The sequence below is a fragment of the Anabrus simplex genome, chromosome 4, assembly GCF_040414725.1.
Source record: "Anabrus simplex isolate iqAnaSimp1 chromosome 4, ASM4041472v1, whole genome shotgun sequence".
Taxonomy (NCBI): domain Eukaryota; kingdom Metazoa; phylum Arthropoda; class Insecta; order Orthoptera; family Tettigoniidae; genus Anabrus; species Anabrus simplex.
The window spans coordinates 75,916,216-75,941,786 of record NC_090268.1 but is presented as its reverse complement, the minus strand read 5'-3'; the positions used below and the strand labels follow the sequence as shown (position 1 = coordinate 75,941,786).

At 37.2% G+C, this 25,571-nt stretch overlaps 1 protein-coding gene across 1 annotated transcript in view; it reads right to left on the bottom strand.

The window, feature by feature from the left end:
- Positions 1 to 5,044: 5,044 nt before the first annotated feature.
- LOC136871644 (neuroguidin) overlaps positions 5,045 to 25,571 on the bottom strand; it is a 120,533-nt gene continuing 100,006 nt past the window's right edge. Inside the window, exon 8 of the mRNA XM_067145123.2 lies at positions 5,045 to 16,535. Within this exon, the coding sequence (XP_067001224.1) occupies positions 16,510 to 16,535 (26 nt within the window). The 3' untranslated portion in view covers positions 5,045 to 16,509. The remainder of the gene's footprint in view (positions 16,536 to 25,571) is intronic.

Sequence of the window (25,571 nt, the reverse complement as noted above, 5' to 3'; positions counted from 1 at the left end):
ACGTCGAAATTGACGAGCAGACAGCCAGATGGCTTCAAATTGAATACGATTATTATTTATTATTATTTATTATAAGAAGTAAGGGTACGTTTATGCTGCAGCGAACGCTGGCAAGTGGATGCTCGCCCTAGCACCTCGCTGCTGGCTCTAGCCAGGCTGCTCGCCATAAAGCTTTTACCCTGCAGCAGTCTCACACGCACGCTGCTGGCAGCTCTCAGGTATAGTCGAAAATTCAAAACAGTGGAACTGATAGTTACGGCTGTTTGTGTTTTGCATAATTTGATTATAGATATAGAGGGGCTGAACACTTCAGACTATGAAGACGTACTTCCAAGAGCTACCCAGTCGAAGAGAAACAACAGAGCTCCACCTGAAGCTTTTGATGTGCGGAATAAATTCAGAGAAGTTTTTAACGAGTAAGTCACAGTTCAGTTGGCGAGTGAATCTTACAATAATTTTGTGTACTGAATGTGTAACAAAAAGTGTAAAATGCCTCTCCTGGATTCTTCAGTGCATTTATACTGCGGGAGTTGATTGAAGAATGAAGTTACAAATGCTTCATTTTGTAATTTAATAGTGTACTTTTGAGTAATGTAACATAAGGGGTTATGGAATATCTCATTTTGACTTTAGTTAGAACTCCTAAACAAAATGTATTTACAGTTTGAAAAAATAACCGTCGAACTTTCCATGAAAAACGAGGTACTTCATATAAATCACCTGCTTGTTATGATAGAGGTCCCCTAAATAGCAAAAGTAAAAGAACAAAATTGACATATTAATAATGTTCGTCAGTTTTCTCTAATCAGCTTCTTGACGAAGTTAACGACTTCAGCAGCTACTTCATTAGGTGACATTGTCTCCAATAAGGAAAATATCCTCCATAAAACTGGTTTAGATTTTCTTGAAGGTGATGTTTAATAAACCGGTAACTATTGCTTTTGCAGGAAACAGGCTCCAAAGCTGTTAACATTTTAAAAATCTGGGGCCACCTGATGTACTGATACACTTACTGATCTTGTCTACAACTTCAAAGAGCTGCTTTTAAATATATATGAAAATAATATTTTCTTCTTCTTCTTCTTCTTCAATGGACAATTGTGCAATTCTTCTTGTCTTGTAGTACAAAAAGAAGGTAAATGAGAATTGACAAATGCAAATGCTGTTGACAACTCTATCACATATGAAACCAATACAAAGTGAAGGAATTAAGGAAGTGTAGGAGGTATATTCTTCCCAACTCTCCAGACTGTATCCATGCAACATAGCAGTTACAACTTGAAGTTTCGAAACACAAATAAATTAGTCATGTTCTCCCTGACAACTACTATACCAGATCCCTTCTTTATGTCATGGAGACAAAAATATATTATTAACGACCACCAAAACTAGTGTTTAACATGAAAGTAGGGACAAGACCTGGGGAGTGGCAAGTCCTAGAATAATATTTTTTTAATGTCCCACTAACTACTTTTTGACCGTTTTTGGAGACCCGAGGTGCTGGAATGTTGTCCTGCAGAAGTTCTTTTACATGCCAGTAAATCTACCGACATGAGGCTGATGTATTTGAGCACCCTCAAGTATCACCGGACTGAGCCAGGATTGAACCTGCCAAGTTGGGGTCATAAAGAAAGCGCCTCAACCGCCTAAGCCACTCAGCCCGACAGACCTAGCAGATGATGGTTGGATCAGGTCGTCAAAGGAGGTCTAAGAAAAAGCATGAATGATATGGAAAAGGTTTGGCTTGTTGCTTTACGTTGCACCGACACAGATAGATCTTATGGCGACGATGGGACAGAGAAGGGCTAGGAGTGGGAAGGAAGCGGCCGTGGCCTTAATTAAGGTACAGCCCCAGCATTTTTCCTGGTGTGAGAATGGGAAACCACGGAAAACCATTTTCAGGGCTGCCGACAGTGGGGTCGAACATACTATCTCCCGAATACTGGACACTGGCCGCACTTAAGCGACTGCAGCTATCGAGCTCGGTAGGAAAAGGTTTGAACAAGACTGGTATAAAGATAGGAGATGAAAGTCGATGGTTCACAGCCTGACTCAATATTAATTGAAAAAAATAAAATAAAAGAGGAAGCACAATGAGAGGAATGAGAAGAATATAGTAATGGGATGTCTAATTCTAACAGATGATAACAAGGAAATAAATCAAAGGTACAATTGTCAAGCTGAAAAAGGAAGTCAGAAAGATAGTAATAATATCATTGGTTCCCACCATAGAGTTAGTAAATAATACACTAGAGGTAGCATTGGCGCCACCGTCTACAAGAGAATCACTGTAGTGAGCAGAGCATGTTGAAATCGCAGCTGTTTGGCAAAAAGCTCACCCCGCTGTACTCATCAACGTAAGGGGACTTTTATAACTGTGTCGACATAGATAAGGTTTAAAATTCTTACATGTAAACATTCTCAGATACTACAGTATACTTGCGATGATTCTTTCTAGTAAAAAAGAATGCCCTAAAAGCATAAATACAGGAGAAATGCGTGATGAAAGAGGACGGTGTTCAGGTGCAGTTAAGTAACACACAATAAATTTACTGTTCATATTAAGTCTTCTAACAACATACGTTTAGAAGGAGGGCACGTATATTTTGCTATCTTTTGTGTAAATGACCAGGACTTACTATATTTCTGCCCAACAACCGAAAATGACCTCTCTCGTACGAAGCTGATGAGCGAGTTTTTAGGCCTGAAAGCGTTGGCGAGATTTTGGGGCAAAGTAGGCGTAGACAAAATACTGTCATCGCCGGTTCAGACGCTGGCTTTCTGAGCCCAAGTTGGCAGGTTCGAGCCTGGCTTATTCCAGAGATACTTGACTGTGCTCAAATATGTTAGTCTCTTGTAGATAGATTTAACAGCACATGAAAGACCTCCTGTGGAAAAAAATTCCGACACCTCAGTGTCTCCGAAAACCGTGTAAGTAGTTAGTTGGACGTAAAGTTATTATTATTATTATTATTATTATTATTATTATTATTATTATTATTATTATTATCATCGATGTTTTCTAAATGCGATCACAAGTGGAAGTATGACATTCGGTTGTGGTTTCAACCTATTATGGAGTTTTAGCTTTTCCTGAAATGTATGATTTCCTTTAAAGATTTTAACTTGTAAAATGATTTCTGTTAATGGAAAGGGAGAGTAGTAAATTATATGATTAAAGAGAACTGAAAAAATACAATAATTTTTACAACTTGCTTTACATTGCACCGATACACATAGGCCTTATGGCAACGATGGGATAGGAAAGGACTAGGAGTGGGAAGAAAGTGCCGTGGGCTTAATTAAAGTACATCCGCAGCATTTGCCTGGTGTGAAAATGGGAAATCACAGAAAAATACCGTCGGGGCTGCCGACAGTGGGATTTGAACCCACTATTTCCCGAAAGGAAACTTACAGCTGCGTGGCCCTAACCGCACGACCAACTCACTCAGTCAACAATTTATTATTCTTGTATATAGTCCTAGGTATATGACATTTAAGGGAATAATATTGGCGAAAGTAAGGGACTCAGGTGTTCACACGGTGTATCACATCTAGTCTCTAAATTTTAAAACCTGGTAAGGTATGAATGGGGACTGTTACACGTAATGTATGAAGGGAAAGCAACAAACTGTACATACTGAAAATATATTCAGTAGTTTTTAATATTATAAATACACACAGAAAGTGAAAAACAGAGCAATATTCCAGGCTATCATGCACATCTTTTCTTATTTTCTTTTTTGTACTAATTTGCGTCACGTCGCACCGACACACATAGGTCTTACGATGAGGATGGGACAGGAAAGGGCTAGGAGTGGGAAGGAAACGACTCTGGCCTTAATTAAGGTACAGCCCCAGCATTTGCCTGGTGTAAAAATTGGAAACCATTTTCAGGGCTTCCGACAGTGGGGTTCAAACATACTATCTCCTGAATGCAAGCTGATCGCTACGTGACCTAAAGCCTGCAGTCACTCGCTTGGTATCATGCACACAATTTTTCTGAATATTTGCTTTCAAAGGCATGATCATTCAGTGAAAGGAAAATGTCATCCCTTATATTTCCTAAAACATTAATTTCAGTCTTCAAGGAGAGATCCACAGGATCTCATTCACGCTGACAGGGGAATCAGTTGCGTGGTCAGCCCAAGTAGGCCAATTCACATGACAATTAGTGTCACGCGAAGTATTATTTTATACGCAGGGAAATGTATTTTAAGGAAACATACCTGTGAAATGATACGCCACTGCTCTTTATGAACCTCTCTATGCAGCCAAAAGTGCACAGGAGACTGGCATTTTTCTTCATAGAAGTATATACTTCAATTTATCGGGAAGCTCTAGTAGTGAAAGTGCCAAACAATCCAGCTTTTGCCAAACAGCATGCTGGTTCAACTTCGCAAACGACTGCAGCGCCAGTGCTACCTCTAGTGTATTATTTACTAACTCTATGGTTCCCCCCCCCTTAGCTACTTCTACGGTTTTCAGAATCTCAGAATTGCTAGGAATCTTGTCCCACAGGAGTTCTTTTACATGCCTGTAAATCCAACATCAGGCCGGAATACCTGAATACTGTCATATGCTACTGGATCTAGCTGGAATCGAACCTCGGGACTTTACCATCTGAACAACTGATTAACCCAGCAGTTGGAAAGTAAACAAGCAACCTGCCAAGGCATGAAGATAATATTCATGAGCCAAGCAAAGAATGTTCTTCACTGGTGGAGTAGAACAAGAGACTTGGTACTATTCACAACTTCTCCTCTTCCTAATGAATGTAAATAAATCTCCTTCAATATTTTTACCTGTATCTCTCTACAATATTAATACTTTGGCAACATAATTTTCATTTCTTCTTTTCCAGCTTAACAAAGATAAGGGAATATAGTTCTATAGAATTTAGAGACACCATTTGAGCATGCAAGAATGGACGGTTATTATTTAATGTGGTACAGCACTCCATATAATGTTAGCTACAGGTGATCTAACATTAAGAAAATCATTCAGAATTCAGGGGCTACATGCATTCATCTATGACTCACGCTGATATGAAAAATGACTGATTGTATTATCAATTGTGAACTGTACAGAAATAATTAAAAGTATTGTTATAAAGACATTCTTACAAAGCTGCACATGATTCTGAATTTCACAACACATGTTCAATGAGAACTGAAGTTTTCATGATGTCGGTGACAACTTAACACAGTACAATGTTTTTTTTTTTTTAAAGAGTTTTGGAAGAACTACTTTTTAAAAATTCTACCTTGCCTTGCTGAAGTTCAACTCACAATCGCAGTGAACAAGACACAAATTAATTTAAAGCTTCATCACACTGACACAACACAAAAGACAAGTCCATGATACTCCTCTTTGCAAGCAAATAATTTGAGCAACAGGGGCTTCATCAAAGGAATAACAGAGCACAGCAACTTAGTCCTATTAGCCATTAATATTATGAAAAACTGTAGTTACATAATATTTAACTCCTATATTGTATTGAATAGTAAAATCACAGTAGAGACAGTCTGCAATACAATGAATTAAACTTCTGTAGGAATCTTTAGTTATCACAAATGCTTGCACCTGGCCGGACTTGCATCCTAAACAACACTCAATAATGCCCAAAAGTTGCGTATTTCAGCACCACAGCTTAGTAATCTAGATACATCAAGTTAATATATACCAACAATTTTTCAAACTGACATCTAACATGTTTCTAAGTCACAAACAACACTCAATCTCTTATTCAAAAATTAGGTTCTACTAATGTAATTTGCATAAATATGTCATTCTCTCTCTATGTTAGTGTTTATTGTTATAAAAAATGTACTTTCCTTTCATCAATGAGGTAGTACAGAAGGACACTGTTGCAACAAATGAATTATTAGATCAGAGCAAGCTTCATGTTGCTTCCAAAACGCATCATTATTCTAAATATAAAACAACATGGAATAACAGTCAAGAGAAGTCCAAGCTTTCAAAAACCACAAGCTCAGAAATAATCTCCACAAAAGCCGATATCTCATGGCACTGAACTTGATCCTGATCAAGTAGTAACAGTCTAACAAAAACAAATAAAGCACCTTTAACCAGGCTAAACAACTCCTCCTATATGTTATTTTGTCTAGTGGTTATCAAAAATATCTTCTTCTGGAGTAATGAGTACTGCAGCTATTGTTGATGAACAATTTTTAACAATACTTAACACTAGGATTTACTTTAAACCCATCATTAGGATTTCATTTCAAAACAACAATATTACAAATGAGTAGGATACTAATAATAATAATTGAATACTAAGTTCATACACATAACCACTAACTCACATATTTCAATACAACTCAACAGATAACAACAGCAAGGCAAGATAATTACAGGCTACGAGCAGTATTAAACAGGACTGTAAGGTATACTGGACATTACCAATTTGCTATGCAAACTATGTCGCATCATAAACATATCGATGAAGCTTCTGTCCCAAGAAAAATATAAGAATTTTTGGGCAATGAATTAAAATAAATAATAGTACTGGGAACAGCTATCTTTGGTGTATTTCCCCTTCCTACAGATGTTTCTGCATTCATTCCAGGAAAACAATAATATAGTAACCTATTTAAAATCCTGTAGTACCTTTCCCATTTTAGGTCAATACTTACGGTATTTACACTAGTAAAAGTTTCATAACACTTCATTAGATTTTCTACATGCAGAACTGATGATCAAAAATGTCCTTGCTGCAGATAAGAATAATAAAAAGTGTAAAAGAACGTATTTAATACCAGATTGTGGTTTTCAAGATTTTATTATAAGAAAGAGCTACACAAGGGACCTGAACCATGGTACAAGCTGCTGTTGGTTTCTTTCTTTCTTCAATTATGAAAGCTCAGTTTGATAATCAACAATGTTGAAGCACTGTTCACAAAATATATTTTCATGAACAATCCCTAAGCAAAGAGTTTGGAATATTATTAATTCTAAAGGAACACTAGTTGCAGATAGGGAGACTTATCACAAATTGAATATGGTGAACTGCCTTTAAAGGAAGATGTACTTGGGCAGACATTACTACAACAGGCTTTATATAACATAGAAATTACAAGACCTTTTTATATGGCATGATGAACAAGGATGAATAAAGGGAAGTCTCAGCTTTCTAAAATAGTAAATGAATGTATGTGATTAGTACTGATAAATGAAGAAAACAAAAGTAAAGAAATTTAACTTACAAACATTTAAGATTTCTACTCAATTATACCAAAGATGCTTAAAGAAAACTTTAATCAGTCTGTGCCTATTCTGCATGATGGGACTGAAAAGAATTCGCTGTTAATGAACGGTAACTGACCGAGAAGTACTCACTTGCGAGAACTAGCTTCTTAGTTGAGCGAGTACTAATATGTATACAAATTTTAATGGAAAAGAATTGGGAATATGGAAAGGATCTGGTCATGCCATTCATAGATAGCAAGAAAGTTTGGGAAACCATGGTCAAAAAGAGACTGGGTACACAAACTGTAGAAATGGTGCAAGCAATGTACAAAAACAGTGCCAGCAGCATACAGACACCATTTGGAAAGATATAATGGTTTAGAAACGAATCTGGACTAAGACAGGCGAGTGTGCTGTCACCTCTTTTGTTTCTAATGGTTATTAAGGGGTGCTGTATATACAGCTGAAATGAAATACATTTTAACAATATAATAAACGGAGAGAAGGGCTGAGATGATGGGTAAAATACTCGTACAAGAAGATTAACCATTGTTTTTCCTCAATAAAAAATTACACCAAACAGGTTATTACCCATACATATCAGATTAGCAATAATTCATTGCACACACTCTTTTTAACCTAATATCTGAATAGGACTGAATGCTAATACAGTATTTTAAGATTAATTTTGGCAGTGGTGAATGCCTACACTAGTCTATTTATGCTTAATCCTTTCAAAGTAAATCCCCTGAAGCTGGCAATGGAAAGTACCTTACATCACAGATATAAGAATAGGAAGCTTCCACCTAATCAATACTTTATTTAGTCTAATTAATGTACAGGACCAGTTTTGACTTTATTCTTAGAGGTTATCCTCAGCTGGTCATATGTTCTAAAGTTAATGTAACATATAATTAAAACATCACTAAATTCAATGAAGAGTGTCACATGATATGAATAAAAGTGTTATAGTATCAATATTGCAAGGAACAAAGAACTATCTGATCCACAAAATAGCCAAACAAAATGGATACAAGAAAGAAATGATCAAAAAAATTATTCAAAAGATAAAACATCAACCTAAACCAAAACTCACCAGAGCCAACAAATCCAAGAAAGATTACATACTTTTCACTTTTAATAACTCCCACATATACCCCATAACTAACATTTTTAAACGACGAAACGTAAAAATAGCCTACAGAACAACACATAACGCCAACATTTTACATAATACCAAATCCATCAATAACAACAATAAATACAATCATTCAGGAGTGTATCGTATAAAGTGTGACAGTTGTGAAGCCAGTTATATCGGACGTACTGGAAGAAATTTTCAAATCCACTATGAGCACATTAATGCCATAAAACATAATCGTTTTTCAGCCATAGGTCAACATTTTGAAGATAAATTCACAAGTATTGAAAATGACATGCAGATTCTAAGTGTAAACGCCAAGGACCCGTTACTCAATATAATGGAAGAATTTTATATCAGTTTAGATCAATACGCCAATCCAAATTTCAACCAAAATGAAATCACAGATAAAGTCGATATCCTCTTCATTACAGTTATCCCCCCACTAAAAAACACTTATCTAAAAAGAGTTAAAAAACAACCTGTTACACATTAAGGAACTGCCAGTAGACACACCCCGCTCTACTCCAATCCCTTTAACAGCCGCTCCTCCGATCCTCCCCTCCATAGCCACAAGCACCAGCCCCAGACGTACACGAAGCAGTGCACGACGTGCTCCCGAGCAGCACACATCGAGAAGTCAACAGTGGCAGTAAGTACACAAACTCATTCCACGTTCAACAGACAATCCAAATTAGCAGACGAAAATTTCTTACCCACCTTTCTATTCTTACAGATCATTGACATGTCCAAAACATAACTGTGAAGAGGGAGCTTTCACACTAATTAAATGCTGCACAGTGTGTCACAAAAGTGGAATATGACAACATGTTATGATATTTTTAACAAAATAGTTAGCACAAAACTCAGGAAAGCACGTCGCAAGATCAACAACCCACACTATATTTTACAAATTGAACCGAGTATCTACGTAACGCTTCCCAGCACAGATATAAGCTTTAATGTGAATCGCATGAATGCCATGTAACAATTTTAAACTGAATAATATTGTACCTGATAGATTAAGATTTATTCACACATATATTGACGAAGTTTCGTATCGCATATGCAGACAATGGACTTCATGAACATTTAAGCGTAAGTGTAAACACTAACAATCATATCACATAACTTTGATCACTGGATCCAGCAATGTTTTATACTCAAGTCATGTTAATAGTAGATAATACGGTTGGTTATATAAGTGTAATTTAGTAACATAAGTATTAAATATGAGAACGTCGTATGAACTCGCCTGTGCAATCACATATGTTTTACCAACAACTCTAAAGTTTTAGTGTGGACTGCAAGTACACAGTGGACATTCTAAGCTCAAAAACATTGTATTTTCATTAAATATATTTTATCCATGTATAGAATATTAGAATTTAAGTCTCATATTAAGGTCATTTCACTCGACGACTGTTTTATAGCCACGAGGAAAAACTGCAATATTGATACTATAACACCTTTATTCATATCATGTAACACTCTTCATTGAATTTAGTGATGTTTTAATTATATGTTACGTTAACTTTAGAACATATGACCAGCTGAGGATGACCTCTAAGAAGGTCGAAACCAGTCCTGTGTATTAATTAGACTAAATAAAGTATTCGTTAGGTGGAAGCTTACTATCCTTATATTTGTATTAAATATCAATATGGACATGAAACTAATAGATTATGACAGTACCTTACACCTGCAAAATTCATGTTCTGTCTGAGAAATGATTCGATCATATTGCCCACGACCCTTCCCACTTCAGGGTTACTGCTTGTTCGTTTTCCACTGACATATTTGCACAGTTCAATCCACTCACAGTCTCCAATATATCTGCCACAGCAATCTCTAAAGTCTAACCTCTTAACAGAAACACGCAGACCAACGAACTATCATCCGATCATTTATGTCTTATTCAGTTTTATCGTACCAGCTATGATAAGAGTGGTGGTGGTGATTATTAAGAGGAAGTACAATTAGGCAACCACCCTCTATATATTAAAAATCAGAGAGAAGAAACGGAAGGGGGCCAACACTACGAAACCTCAATTTATAAGTCCATCAAAATTCTATATCACCATGTCATTTCACAAGTCAAAAGGATAAGCGTTAACACAATCTGCGACACTCTGTTACGTTATTTAAAGAAGAAATACAGAGAGACAGGTCTAGCTAAATCTGTTTGAAAAACACTTGCATATGTAACAGGTGGCCTTACTGCGTCACAACTTCAAAATTGTTCTTTATCTCATACACAAAAGTAGATCACAGAGTTGCTCTGATAAAATAAAAACTCAAAATAAACTAAAATAACTCCTCTTCGGGTAATAAGATGCATCAGTCAAATACATTCAACTATCTACTCCATCACTTCAAAATTAAAAAAAAAAAATAAAATAAAATAATAATAAATGCATAAATCCTTCAAAACTAGAGAGGACACCGTATCACAACTTGATCAATACTTTCTCAGCTAGAATGTAGTTTATTCAAATCATGTATATCCACACCATTCACACGAGCTATGACGAACACTTAACAGTCTGCTAAACCCCTAACTTGCGAATGTTCAACAGTTTTCAGTAAATCTTGAAGATTGTATTTGGCAACTGTGACACTACCTCCACACATATATTGCATTAATATTACAAGATGGTAGGACGGAACACGTGGCAGAACAATAACAGGATACAAAGAGGGATTCCTCCACAATATCAATGAAAAATAAAGACTTAAAGCAGACAGAACAATTCTGTGCGCTTTGAATACCCTCCCATCACACGAGAAATAGTTACACCTGCAAAATTCATGTTCTGTCTGAGACGCTGAAAATGATTCGATCGTATTGCCCACGAATCCTTCCCACTTCAGGGTTTCTGCTTGTTCGTTTTTCACTGACATATTTGCACAGTTCAATCCACTCACAGTCTCCAATATATCTGCAGCAATCTCTAAAGTCTAACCTCTAACAGAAACACGTAGACCAACAAACTATCGTCTGATCATTTATGTCTTATTCAGTTTTATCGTACCGGCTATGATAAGAGTGGTGGTGGTGATTATTAAGAGGAAGTACAATTAGGCAACCATCCTCTATATATTAGTAATCGGAGAGAAGAAACGGAGGGGGGAGGGGGGGGGGCGCGACACTATGAAACCTCAGTTTATAAGTCCATCAAAATTCTGTATCACCATGTCATGTCACAAGTCTAAAGGATAAGCATTAGCACAATCCGTGACCCTCCTTTAGATTATTCAAAGAAGAAATACAGAGAGGCAGGTCTAGCTAAATCTGTTTGAAAAACACTAGCGTATGTAACAGGTGGCCTTACTGTGTCATAACTTCAAAATTGTTCTTTATCTCGTACACAAAAGTAGATCACAGAGTTGCTCTGATAAAATAAAAACTCAAAATAACGAACTAAAATAACTCCTCTTCGGGTAATAAGATGCATCAGTCAAATACATTCAACTATCTACTCCATCACTTCGAAATTTTTAAAAAACGAAAAAGCAAACATTCTTCAAAACCACCGAGGACACCATATCACAACTTGATCCATACTTTCTCAACTAGAATGTACTTTATTAAAATCATGTATATCCACACCATTCACACGAACGATGACAAACACTTAACAGTCTGCTAAACCCCTAACTTGCAAATGTTCAGCAGTTTTCAGTAAATCTTGAAGATTGGATTTGGCAATTGTTACACTACCTCCACACATATATTGCATTGATATTACAAGATGGTCGGAAGGAACACGTGGTAGAACAATAACAGGACACAGAGGGATTCTCCCGCAATATTGATGAAAAATAAAGACTTAAAGCAGACAGAACAATTCTCTCCCATCACATTAAATAGTTAAATGAAAAGTAATTACAGACAACATCCTCTCTTAATAAACGGGACTGAGAAACATATGATCAATAAAAATATCAAGTACCTTTAGAAAATAAGGTCTGGTATGTTTTCATATTATGCAGAATAAAATGTACTGGTTTTCAACTGGTTTGGAATTTGAGGGTCTAGAATACAACATTTCACCCACCAAACGAAGCAAGACAACCCATTACATAAGCGTTAATACACAAAAAAAAATTAAATATGCAAGTTTCAATCATATTGAAAGAATCAACATATGAACATTTTTGGATACAGGTTCATCAAACCCACATATTACTATTAGGGCACAAACCAGGGGGAGAATGCAGGTCATTTAAAGCTAATTTATTGATATAAATATGTGATATGATATTAATGATATGGTCTATGCAGTATAAGTATTCTGAAATGCAACCGGTGAAATGATCCAAATCAACTGGGAGTGAATTTGCTCTTAACACAATCTCAATGGAAGCAATGTCCAATATAACCCTAACAGTCCTGTTATGGTCCCATTTATGAAGACCAGGTTACTAATTTTGTTACAAATAGTGATGGGATGGTTCTACCTTGTCTTCTCTTCCACAATTCCAATTCTGTAATCACTGTTTTCTCTTCTTCACCATTCAATCAATACAAATGATGCTTTTTAAAATGAAATTATACACCTAGTGCAAGAATATATACCTAAAGACAGGAGCTGATTTGTCACCCTGTGTTAGTTGGAGTGTGTGTGATTATTCTACTTCCTATTTTCCTGCATTTACATACTGCAATTTATATTAAATTTAAGGAATGCAATTTAGATAGGTATTTGACAGCATTACAATGTTAATGTCCATGGTGAATTGAGTAGCATATATGAATGGTTACAGAATTATCAATGTAAATCAACTCTGCAGCAATTAACAATTGTGTAAGATCACCAACAGATGGACGACACATGTGAAGATAGATATGATCAAAGTTGTTCACATACCCCAGAGGAATGGAGGAAACATTTCACACACAGAATGACTCTGATAGTTTAATGCAACCCTGCCAAATGCTAGCAAAGGGGAATTAATTGAAGAGTGAAAATGGAAAAGGGTGAACATGCCACAATGGTGAATTTTTTTTTTTTTTTTGCTAAGACTTGGCTGAAAGGACAATACGGCATAACATGCTGAAGGCTGGAAGTTCATATTGTGCGTCTACATCCTTCATATAGTGTCCAAGAGATCGCGAACAATGCATGTTCCTGTCGCCTTAATGTAGGTAAGGCTGGAAGTAATGCCTGTAGCGCACCTAATAAGTGAGAAGTTAAGTGGTGTGTGAGGTTGTTATCAGTTGTGTGCTTTGTGTTACGCTGCTGGTACTCTGTGAAAATAGATTATGTTTTACGGTGGAATATATTTTATTTCTTGAGGGCTAGTTCTTCTTTATTAAGTGATTTTAAGTATTACGCTATGAAGGTTGAAGCTAGACCACGGAAAAGGATGCAAACATTCCTTGCGTAAGGTAGACCTAACTCCCCGAATTTCCAAAGTGCAGTGCAAGTGTAAAAAGGACTCTCAAGCCCTACATCAAGATGCTGTGAATCAACTGTATGTTGACTGCCACAAATGAATGGATGATTCAACGGCAGGTATCTTATGAGACACTTACAAATGTTACAGCTCTAGAAGTGTGCTCTAAAACATTCAAATACATTTTCAAACTTTTCAGCAAGAAATTAGACTTTACAACTGAAGTGTTTGTGTGAACACACAAAAATACTTGGGTTTTTCAGTAAATGGAGTGCTTAATGTCACAAGATATTTTTTCTCTCAATTTCAAATATTGTATACAATAAATTAATTTCTTATTTATGTTGTTTTTACTATTACTGAAGTTTCATTTATTTTATACTCAGAACTCCACAAGTGCTCAGCGTGAAGAAGAATACGTTGATATCACCATTACAAACATTACTAACCAGGGCACTTGCATCCTTGTCTTTGTTTTACGGGCAGGAATATAGGACCCTTTCAAAGAAATGTGATCATTAATGGTAAACTGAAGGCAGTTTGTAAATTGTAGGATGCTGTAAGTTATAATTTCATTTGATTTAAAGATTTTAGGAATGTATTGTGGCTTTCAGCAGTTTTTTTTTTTTTTTACTCTCCTGAAAACTTAACATTTTGGCACATTCACCCTTTTCCATTTTCACTCTTCAATTATTACATTACCACCTAAACTCAGAATAACGTGTGATCTAAATATGCACTGAATGAATGGTAAAGTTTGTCGAATAGACAAATCCAATTTAACAGTCCTATGTCCATATACTTTCAGAATGTAATACAGTAAAACTTCTTTTATATGTTTCGCACTTACACCGTTTTTATTCTTACTCCTTTTCTTCTTCTGAGGTCCCAACTAAATTCCTATTCTTCCCACATTAATTTACTTCACATATACGTTTTTCGATTTTTACATATACTCCATCATATTAGAAATGCCTGGACATAAGTTACAGATAATCATTTATATGTTTAAATATTGATTATCATTAATAATGCAATTGCTGCAAAAATGTACATTAGAACGCAAATATCTTCTATGGAATAATTTTCCAGTTGTTTCCATGAGGTTGTTAGTGCTTTAGAAAGTATAAAATGTTTAGTGATACATAAAAACTTGTCTGATGAAATAAAGAGTTATCCCAATTTGAGGGCATAGTTTATGCAATAGCAATAAAGTACTAGAAGTGGAATGGTGGAAAGATTGAGTAAGGTGGAGGGCTTTGGTATACTACCCTACCCAGAGAGAATCTGGAAAAGGGAATGAAGAGGAAGAAGAGTTTATGTCATAACAACAGATATTAACAAACTGTCTAAAATAACAGATTTTCTGTATAGTTTAATACAGAATTTTGTATGATGTATATTGAAAGATTACAGTACATTACCCCAAATATATAATTTTCAATGCAATACACTACTGTGTTTCTTCTATATACTGCAGGCTTCATTTCAGTCACACGTTTTCCACAGTGATAAGGTTTTGTTTGTTCAGGACACTGAAAAATGTTCAAATGAAGCTTTACTGTATTACAGAGAATTTCTGATGTAAATGTTACCAGTATGGTAACATTTTTGCAGTAAAAATAACTCCTGGAGTTACACTGTCAGCTAAAGTTAGTTGATAGAAGCATTAAGTGGTTAGAATTATGAACGAGACCTTCTACCATACATGTGCTGTCATGTTGTTCTGTATTTCTGTAGTAAATGAAGGCAGTGAAACTGATTTCCTCGGCAGATACGCAACTTCTCATAAAACTAAGGAATTGTATATTTATGCCCTTAAATCATTCCTTTAAGTTTAAGAACATGCAAGCCATTGTCAACATTCAGCCTCATCTCAAGGGGATTGCGACTACATTTTATTCCCTGTAACCCGTTCTTCAACCAACAATTAATTCTGTCCTCTAAAATCAAAATCACGGAAATATAAGGTGTGTTTACTATGTCATTAATTCTACTGCTCCTGCCAACAGTGAAGGTTAAGTATACTTTGTTACCATTTAGGCTGCTCTTAAATTCTTTCTTCTCAACGGTTGGCATGGAACTTGTTTTGGAAAAGAACAAACAAGTTCCTATATCTTTATATGTGACCTGATGCAACCTGTTGCATTTATGTATAAGATACAAAGAAACTATCACACCTCCATAGAAGAGAGCAGTTCCTTTCTCAGCTCTGTCTCACAGGCAGGATCTAGAAGAGAAATCTAAATGTGTTGAACATTTTCCTTTCTTGCTAATAAACATTTAGATTGCAGTTTCTAATCTCCAGATATAAACACATTTCAGCATAATTATCCTTTACAAAGTACAATACTTTGTCTGGATTCCAACTTTTTACACGACTTCGTTCAGATGGTAACAGGATACGATACCGTATTGTAAATTATATCATTACTGGATTTAAAATGATTGAATGATGCCATTTTTACAGATTTCTGTCCATTTTTTGTTCTTTTAAATACAGTTTGAGATTTCCATCTACACAACAGAATTCAAAGCAACGTCTCCAAACAGTCGGGTCTGTATCATAGAAAAATCCAGTAAAGATCTGAAAGATTTCAAGTATCTTCGCAAGTCTTTATCATGGACTTGATGATACTGAGCATTACTTTGGTGGAACTAAGAAACCAATGAACCGAACGACCCATCCCTACTTACAAAAATTACTACCTCCAGCTTTCATGATGATTCTTGGGATCTGAGACAAAAATAACTCAGTGAAATTTCCTCTTCTTGAAACCTGCAACATATGATGGTTTACACGTAAGTTAATACAACAAAAACAACTATATGCATTACCACTGCCATCCCTAAAATGTCAAAAGTGACACATTACACAAAGAGAATGAAACATGAGTGCTTATAGGAACGCAATTATTGTGTGTTTTTACGTACTTATCCGGTAAATACAACATGAATAACGCATTCCATTAGAAGATTAATTTAAATCATAATGTGGCTCACCCTAGATCTGCATCCACATTTTATGTCAATAAAAAATATGGATAAGTAAAGAGTGCAACCACCCAAGAGGAGAGTTATAGCAGGTGTCACCAATTAGATTTCAAGGAGATCTATTTTCAAGTTCTAAATGATGTTAAGGTCTGGAACCATAAAAAATACAAAGCTATTAAAAAGGATATGGATTATGTAATATAAAATACTTCCAAATTAATAGCAACAAAATTATTTTATGTTATTTTATGGGAATGAAGTACACAAATTAAACAAAAGACATTTTTAAGTACCAAAAGGGATACAGTACAAAGCTACAGTATTAACACCAAGTTCACATAAAATTATTGTTTGTTAATAATTTTAAACATTCATTATTCACTGTGAAAAGTGACTTTTGCCTGAAATCTAGATCAAGCTACCTTTAGCCAGTCTCTTTAAGTGTTGATCATTAATCAATCATCATCATCTTCATTTCCCGTTTCCAGCTTCCCGGGTGGGGTTGTGAATTAAGGACCTCCATCGCTGCCTGTCTCTCCACCACTCTTCTCCCTTTTTAAGTTCATCTCCTGGTTTTCCTCCCCTCTTCTCTGTGCACTCCCACACTGTACTTGTCCATCTCTTTAAGGGTTTTTCTCGTCGTCCCTTTCCTGTTAACTTCTCTAAAAAAACTTTTTTTTGGCACACTCTCTTCTCCCATTCTTATCACATGCCCATACCACTTTAGCTTTCTTGTTTCTATCCTGTCTTGAAGTTTCAAGATTCCTGTCCTTTTCCTTATCTCTTCATTTCTAATTCTATCCTTTCTGGTCTTGCCCTTGATACCTCTTAGGAATTTCACCACCGCTGTCTGTATTCTACTCTCCTCTCGTTTTGTTGTAATCCACAATCCAGCTGCATAAGTTAGTATGGGTTCATAATAGGTTGACATACCTGCTAGCTTTTACAGTTTATCCGTAAAATTTATGGAAATTGCAGCATTTTACAGTTTTATGGATGGATGGTGTCATTTAACGACTTTGCGGACAAAAAATTGAAACATTATCATTCGATAATCACCCCACTTCCTTACAATCGATTGTTTGCGCGGGTCGAAAGCAAGTCCACGATAGTCGATAACTTATTCTTTGATAAGACTGGTACTTTTAACCGTGTGATGTTTATGTCATCATTGGAATTGAATTTAAAGCCAGGATAACAGTTCTTCCACGTGAATCACAGGTGTCGACAAGCTCTGCTCCGCAAATTCTATGTTCCGCTCCATTTGCTTGTTGTGATTTAACCCATATTGACCATGTGTGTGTTATTCTTTGTTAATGACGTTGGCGTTCCTTGAATGTTTTGGCTTTTTAAGGCTATGCAGAGGTGCCAACCTTTGAAGTGGATTATCAGTAATCGCCCTCCATCCCCGAGAAAAATTTAGAATCAAGTCCAAAGCATGCTCCTCCCTTCTCGATAATGACACCCCTTTTTCCCTTCCCTCTAGCAATCTATTCAAAAGTATATCATATTACACAATAACATTTCCACACAACCTGTTAGTTCTGTGATAAAACATTCCTTGTAGCTTTTTTCACATGCAGCAGCTGCTTTTCAGTGTAGTTTCTCTTGAAGCATCCTTCCCACTGTGATGATATTTTTGTCTTCTGAACCATAAGCAATTTCGGTGCAGATGTGCTTAGTGTAGGCCTCACTTCTTTCTCAATCTTTCTGTCAACTGTCAGGTACACTTAACACAGCAAATACATCATCATACCTGACAACTTTCTAAAAGAGAAATCCAGAAGATCCTTAAGCGGAAAATTTTAACAACACGCGCATGCCTAACAGTCTTGAGATAAAATGAAAAAGGACAGCAGGGGGGAGGGGGAGGGGGAGGGAGGGAGGGAGAGATTATAAACAATATTAATACAAGTCAAATACAGTAGAGCCTCGAAGCATCGTTCTCGGAACTGTCTTTTTCCCGTATTCATCGTTTACTTTATTCGGTTCTATATGTTTATATGTTCCATATAAACCAATGTTAAATTTTCCCGCATCTATCGTTTCTCGAACTATTGTTTTATCGCATCGATCGATGAAAAATGATTTGCCCTATGTCACAATTTTCCGCATTGATCGATCATATGTAAGAAAAATATACGCAGAAGTTTTTTGAATTTAGAGGGACTGCTCAATACTCTTAGCATATAATAGCGGCAACGTGTTACGTGAGAATGTACGAGCCATTCGAAGTTGCTACTCCTGAACAAAGATCTTGTAGGCTGGAGTGCTGTGCGCAGGTTATTCATGCACAACCTCACTATGAGCCTCCTCGTGCCAACGCATCTCCTCGACCCACTAACCGACCCCCAGAAGTATTCTCATTTACAAGAATTAAAACACAGACAGCGTAAAACTCAAATTTGCCACCATTTTCTGTGTTGGTATAGGCTGGCTAGAGCTGCCAACTTCGTTGAAAAGGAGAGAAAATCGCGCAGTGTGCCAGATACGTTTTAATTAGTCACAGGGTGATTAATCGCGGCGTACCTTGTGGAGTGTGTGGAATGCTAGAGGCCTGTTGACTGCTTTGTTGCCTTCTGCCCAATAGTTTTGTTACAAGCCGGACCTATCCAAGCCAGACCAATAATCTTTTCTCATAGCCTAGTCTTGTAACTAGTTCCTAAGTTGGCAGCTTCGCACAAGCCACTGAGACATCGTTCGACATGCGTTGTGTTGAATTTCTAATCTCTGTGACTGTCTGAGCTGAGCTGCAGGAGCTGCGCCGTGTTGGGTATCTAACCTATCGTTCGCAAAGGGTCTATGGAATCTTTTCGTAAATACACGTTATCACCGTAATATACACGTATATCTTTAATTTGCAAAAAGAGAATTGAACGTAAAGGTTTTCAATTATTACGAAATGTGTAAAGAAAAGTGAAACGAAACTGCGTAAAAGTCACGCTTTTTATTTTCATCTCATAGGCCTATATCATGGTTGCAATATTTTGATACTGTTACATATAGTTTGACTCTTGTTATGACTAGAGGGGAGAAAGAAGGGAAAGGTCAGATTAGACTTGCAGACAAGCTCCTGGAAGCAGTGGAAACGTTTAAATACCTGGGGAGTGAATTAATGGAGAATGCTCGACTGGATGCTGAGATTAGTAAAAGGATTCAAGCTGGAAGTTGTTTCTATCATAGTGTAAGAAACATGTTATGGGACAAAGATGTGCCAATGGAAGCAAAGGATACTATGTACAAGATGTATTACGTACCCATAACAACTTACAGAGCACAAACTTGGACAATGACAAAGAAGGATGAGAGTCGAATACAGGCAGCCGAAATGAAATTCTTGAGGAGTATGATACAGAAGAGTAGAAGAGACAAAATAAGGAATGAGAAAATGCGGGAAGAAATTGGAGTGGAAAAAATGAATGATAGAATAGAGAAGAGCCGACTAAGATGGTTTGGGCACATAAAGCGAATGAGCGACGAAAGAATGCCAAAAAAGGTGATGGAAATGCAAATGCAAGGAAGGAGAGGCCGTGGACGACCACGATTGAGATGGAAGGATACCATCCAACGCAGCATTATAGAAAGAAACCTGGACTGGGACACAGTGTTGGAGGAGGAGTGGTGGAAAGACCGAAGAAAGTGGAGAGGAACCATATTTGCCCCTACCCAGCTACAGCTGGATAAAGAGAAATGATGATGATGATGATGATGATGATACATATAGTTTGAGCTAAATAGTTAGCAAGTGTTGGCCTTAGGTTCAAGGGGTCTGAATTTGGTCGAGCATTTTAACATTTCTTGGTTAATTTCAATGGTTCAGGGGCTGTCTGTTTGCCGAATTAAACATTAGAATTCATCTTAAGTAGGGCTGCATTTTCATATGAGTGTGGATCATTTATCACGCGACAACTCGAAAGTCCTGCACCCGGCTCCGGAGGCCATGCAACATTATTGTTGTTTTTATAATATTAATCATAATAATATACAAACTGTGAAAATAAAGGTCGGTGAATAAAGTCAGAACGGTCGATTTGGCAACACTGGCGACACACAATGCTGCACCTGCGTGGCAGCAGGGTTTGACCACCTGCTCCCAACGTTGTTCAGTTGAGCATCGTGTATGTGCCGTGTAAGACCTGTTTGACACAGTGCGTGTTTAGTGCGTTGGTTCTGAACTGCAAACAGGAACATGAATGATCAAAAGAGCAATGTACAGTTTTGTTTTAAGTTTGGCAAGACACCGAAAGAAACGCATGCGATGCTGGAACGTATTTATGAAGATCAAGCTCTGTCCTTGAAGCATGTGTACGAGTGGTTTGCCCGCTTTCGAGTTGGCCGGGAAAGTGTTTCTGACAACCCCCGTAGTGGAAGACTGGCAACTGCCGTCAGTGACGAAAACATTGAGAAGGTGAGGACATTAATCAAGAACGATCGGCGATTAACTGTGCGCATGATAGCGGATGAACTGCAGATTAACCGTGAATCCATGCGACAAATCGTTACCCAGAAGTTAGGGAAGAGGAAAAGCGCATTCCCGTCTTGTGCCACATCATTTAACTGAAGATCAGAAGCAGGCATGTTTAGAGGCTTCACAGGATTTTGTCGAAACGGCGGATGCGACACCAAATTTCTTGAACTGCATTGTCACTGAGGATGAAATCTGGTGTCTCAGGTACGACCCTGAAACGAAATGGCAAAGCATGGAATGACGTTCTCCGGGATCCCCTCGTCGGAAAAAGGTCAGAGCCGAAAAGTCACGCATCAAAACGAAAGACATTTGACGACATTCCTGACATCCAACGAAACGTGACGAGGCTTTTGAACACCATCCCAAAGGAAGCCTTCTTGCAAAGTTTCCAGGACATGTATGCCGATCTCAGCAGGGCATAGTTATGGGAGGTGACTATTTCGAAGGACAGTAAGGTCACTGTTGTGCATCGTTCATCTATGTTGATAGTACAGGACTATTCACCGAACTTTATTGTTACAGGTTGTTTTTACATAACGAAAAATGTCCCAATACAGTACCCGTATTTTATTATTTTGCTCTCCCCCCTTTTTTTTACACTGCCGGCATTTATAGTTTTCCCTGCATTCGTCTTAACTTTCCCCCTGTCCCCTGAAAAAGATGTATCGAGGTTTTATGATCACCCCTGAAATAAAATACTTACACTAAGTTACATCTTGATGAGTGCTCACCTGTTTTTACTTAACACAGGGAACACTTTCCGTGATCGTACTAAACAAGGAAATTAAGCAGAGTATGCCTCCCGAAAAGACTGATAATATCGTTTCTTAGTTGAACTCATTACGAACACCACTAAAAATACTAAATCGCTTAGAAATTCGTCACACAATTCCACGAAATTCAGAACTACCACCAATGTTACACACGGACACAAACAATACCTTTCAGCTGCTAAGAAGCACGACACAGTTACTAAAGTTGTTTTATATACATTCACAGCCTGCTACCTGTTTGGGAACATCTCATTGAATGAAGTAGCAGTTGAGGTCGAACAGGTGACAAAATCACAGTGATAATCGATAACGCGATTATTGATACATTTACCGGTCAAATTTCAAACACTGCATCTCGTCAAGACCGACTCCATTGGTCTTGATCTCGTATTACCAGCTACTATCGAAAATCAAACAAATCTGATTTGACCGCGGAAAGCGAAACCAAGCGTGGATATTCAAAATCCGTACAATAAGGTTGTTCATCCGTACAATCGTAAAACAACTCCTAATCCGTACATTTTAAGGGAAAACCGGAATACTTGGCAGGTATGCAACATTATTGAAGGATTTATAGTGGAGAACAGCAGCCCCTGAGCTCCTTTATTCACAATGAATTTTACAACGCTTATAGGTAGCAAAAGGAAGTCACGATCGAATAAGTATTGTTGTCAACTCACAAGCATTGAAACGAGGATGATTCAAGAAAAATGTTCAAACCTTTTCGAGCCTTTTTCCTTCTTTTCTTTTTTTTTCTGTAGAAAATTATTTTTTCCTGATAATGTCACCCTTTCCGTAATAATGTTCCCTTTGACCGTAATTTCATAATCGTGGTGAAATCCGCAATGATTGCGGACAACCCGTAATAGTTGGCACCCCTGGATATGATATTTTAATAAAGTGTTTTATAACTTCGTGCTTCGCAGTTACCTGTATTCCTTGGACTAGACTAATTACATTTGTTCCACGTGTATGTGTGTTTTTTACAATGTGCATATTCTTTGTTCACGAGGTTGGTGTCATGTTCATTTAATGGTTTAAGACTGTGTGGTTTGACATGTTTTAATGAAGTGTTTGACTGCCTTGAGTGTTTATGTTATAATTTTATGTGACATTCAGTGATCCAGATTCCTTTCAATGTTTCAGAAGTTATCGAGACATTTGTTTTCGGATATTTTCATACACTATATTTCTATTGTAGGGTCTACGAATAAATCCAACAAGAAACGGTACTTCCAAACATTTAAAGAATTATATTCTGGTTATTTTCCGTGCATACTAAAACCAAGAAATGAGAGAAAAATTTGCGTTTTGCATGGTATGTGGATGTGATATTAATACTGCACATGGTGGAAGAAACGATTTAAGTAATCATGTGAAGTGCGGTAAACACGAAATCGAAGGAAGATAACAAGAAAATCAACACCTTTCTTTGCCAAGTCTGGAAACGTTAACTGTAACGTAATTAGGGCAGAGTGTCTGTTTACTTCCTTTTTGGTGGAACACAATGTGCCCTTAAGTGCGGCTGAACATGCTGGTGCTTTATTTAAGATCATGTTTTCCACATCAGAAGTTGCAAATAAATATAGCTGTGGTTGCATGAAAACAACATGCAGTGTAAATAAAATGGCAAAAAATGCATCATCTAAAGTTGTTAAGTGCCTTCAGAATGGACCATTTTCTTTGGCAACAGATGGAAGCAATGATACGAATGTCAAGTTGTATCCTATTGTTGTTACATTCTATGATATTCCACAGGAAAAAAGACAATTTCGCTCCTGAATAAAGTAACCAAAGGGTCCCACTGCAGCAAAATCCTATCAAAACACCTTCTTAGTGATAACCATCGAGTAGGCACATGCTTCAGAATTTTCCTGATCTCTGTATTGTGTAAAGTCTGAAATTCTCTGAACTTTTCTTTCCTCGTTGCACTCCTTTCCAGATAATAAAATACATCAATTATACTTTCATCTACATTTACGGGCAAGCACGCCGCACCCTTCTCTGCAGCAAGATTAATTAGGTGACAAGAGCAGCCTATGATGAATATGTTACTATTTTCCCGCTTCAAACATCCTACCACACCATTCTTTAATCCTACCATTACTGGAGCATTATCAGCACCAAGAGCTAGGCAGTTTTTTAATGGAATGCAGAATTCCCAAAAAGGTGAGAGCGAAAGATTGGCAATGTTAGCTCCAGTAGCATCCCCTTCTAAATTAGGCATTAGACAACGCTGAATTTCTCATTGAGTTCAGGCCTAAAAAATGTTACAACATACCTGCCAACTTTTAGAAACCAAAAATAGGAAGATTTTTTAATTCTTGGATTTCATCACATACCGGTATATTCCACCACAGTCTAGGTGAAAAAAGGTAAAGATAAAAGGCATATATATCTACAGTTACAATGCGAATTGACCATTAAATTTAAAATCTTAAACTACCAAAACATAAAAATGGTTACAAGAAAATGTACCTAATCATTCTCATTAATGACACTTAAAACCAAACCAAACCCCATGGCACTACAACCCTTGAAGGGCCTTGGCCTACCAAGCGACCGCTGCTCAGCTCGAAGGCCTGCAGATTACGAGGTGTCGTATGGTCAGCACGACGAAATCCTCTCGGCGTTATTCTTGGCTTTCTAGACCGGAGCCGCAATCTCACCATCAGATAGCTCCTCAATTCTAATCACGAAGGCTGAGTGGACCTCGAACCAGCCCTCAGGTCCAGGTAAAAATCTCTGACCTGGCCGGGAATCGAACCCGGGGCCTCCGGGTAAGAGGCAGACCCACTACCCCTACACCACGGGGCCGGCTAATGACACTTGCGTATAATAATATTTACGTCACACAGACACGCGCAACAAAATGCATAATACCGTATTTTCTCGCGTAATTAACGCACTTTTTTGACGAAAAATACAGGCGAAAACTTTGGATGCATAAATTATTCAAGGAATTCAGATATTTACAATTCATTCACATTTAAAAGATACATCAAATATAATATAAACACAACTGCTTCAACTCATCGTCATTTGGCGTAAAATTCCGGCGTGAGAATTTTTCTGAAAAGTTAAATAGGGTACATCAGGTAAGTTAGACACGTGGGATTGAAGTACCGACACTGGAAAATATTCTTCCCATTACGAGCTGACAATAGGACCTGAACTGAAATAAACATGAACTAACAAAAGTACAATTCATGTAATGTCACAACAATGACATACCGGCAAAAAAAAAAAAAAAAAAAAAAAAAAACTGTCCAACACGAGAAGTGCCGGGCATCGAAGGAGGGACCCTGCTACATTACCCCAAACCGTTCGCATCCAATCTTGTACGAGTGACGTGTCCATCCACCCTTTTTATTGAATACGAACGTGGATCACTCGCGGAAATTTTGCTTTAGACATTTTTTTTCATTTTAGAACAATGTGAGGTGCAAGCTTTCTGACATCAGCTGTTCCAGCAAGCATTGCAGTGCATCGTTGTTTTTTGCTTTCGGTAGCGCGCACGGTAACACTGTATATTCCTTTCTTATCGACTGTTTGACTTCGTGGCATATGGAAACTGATT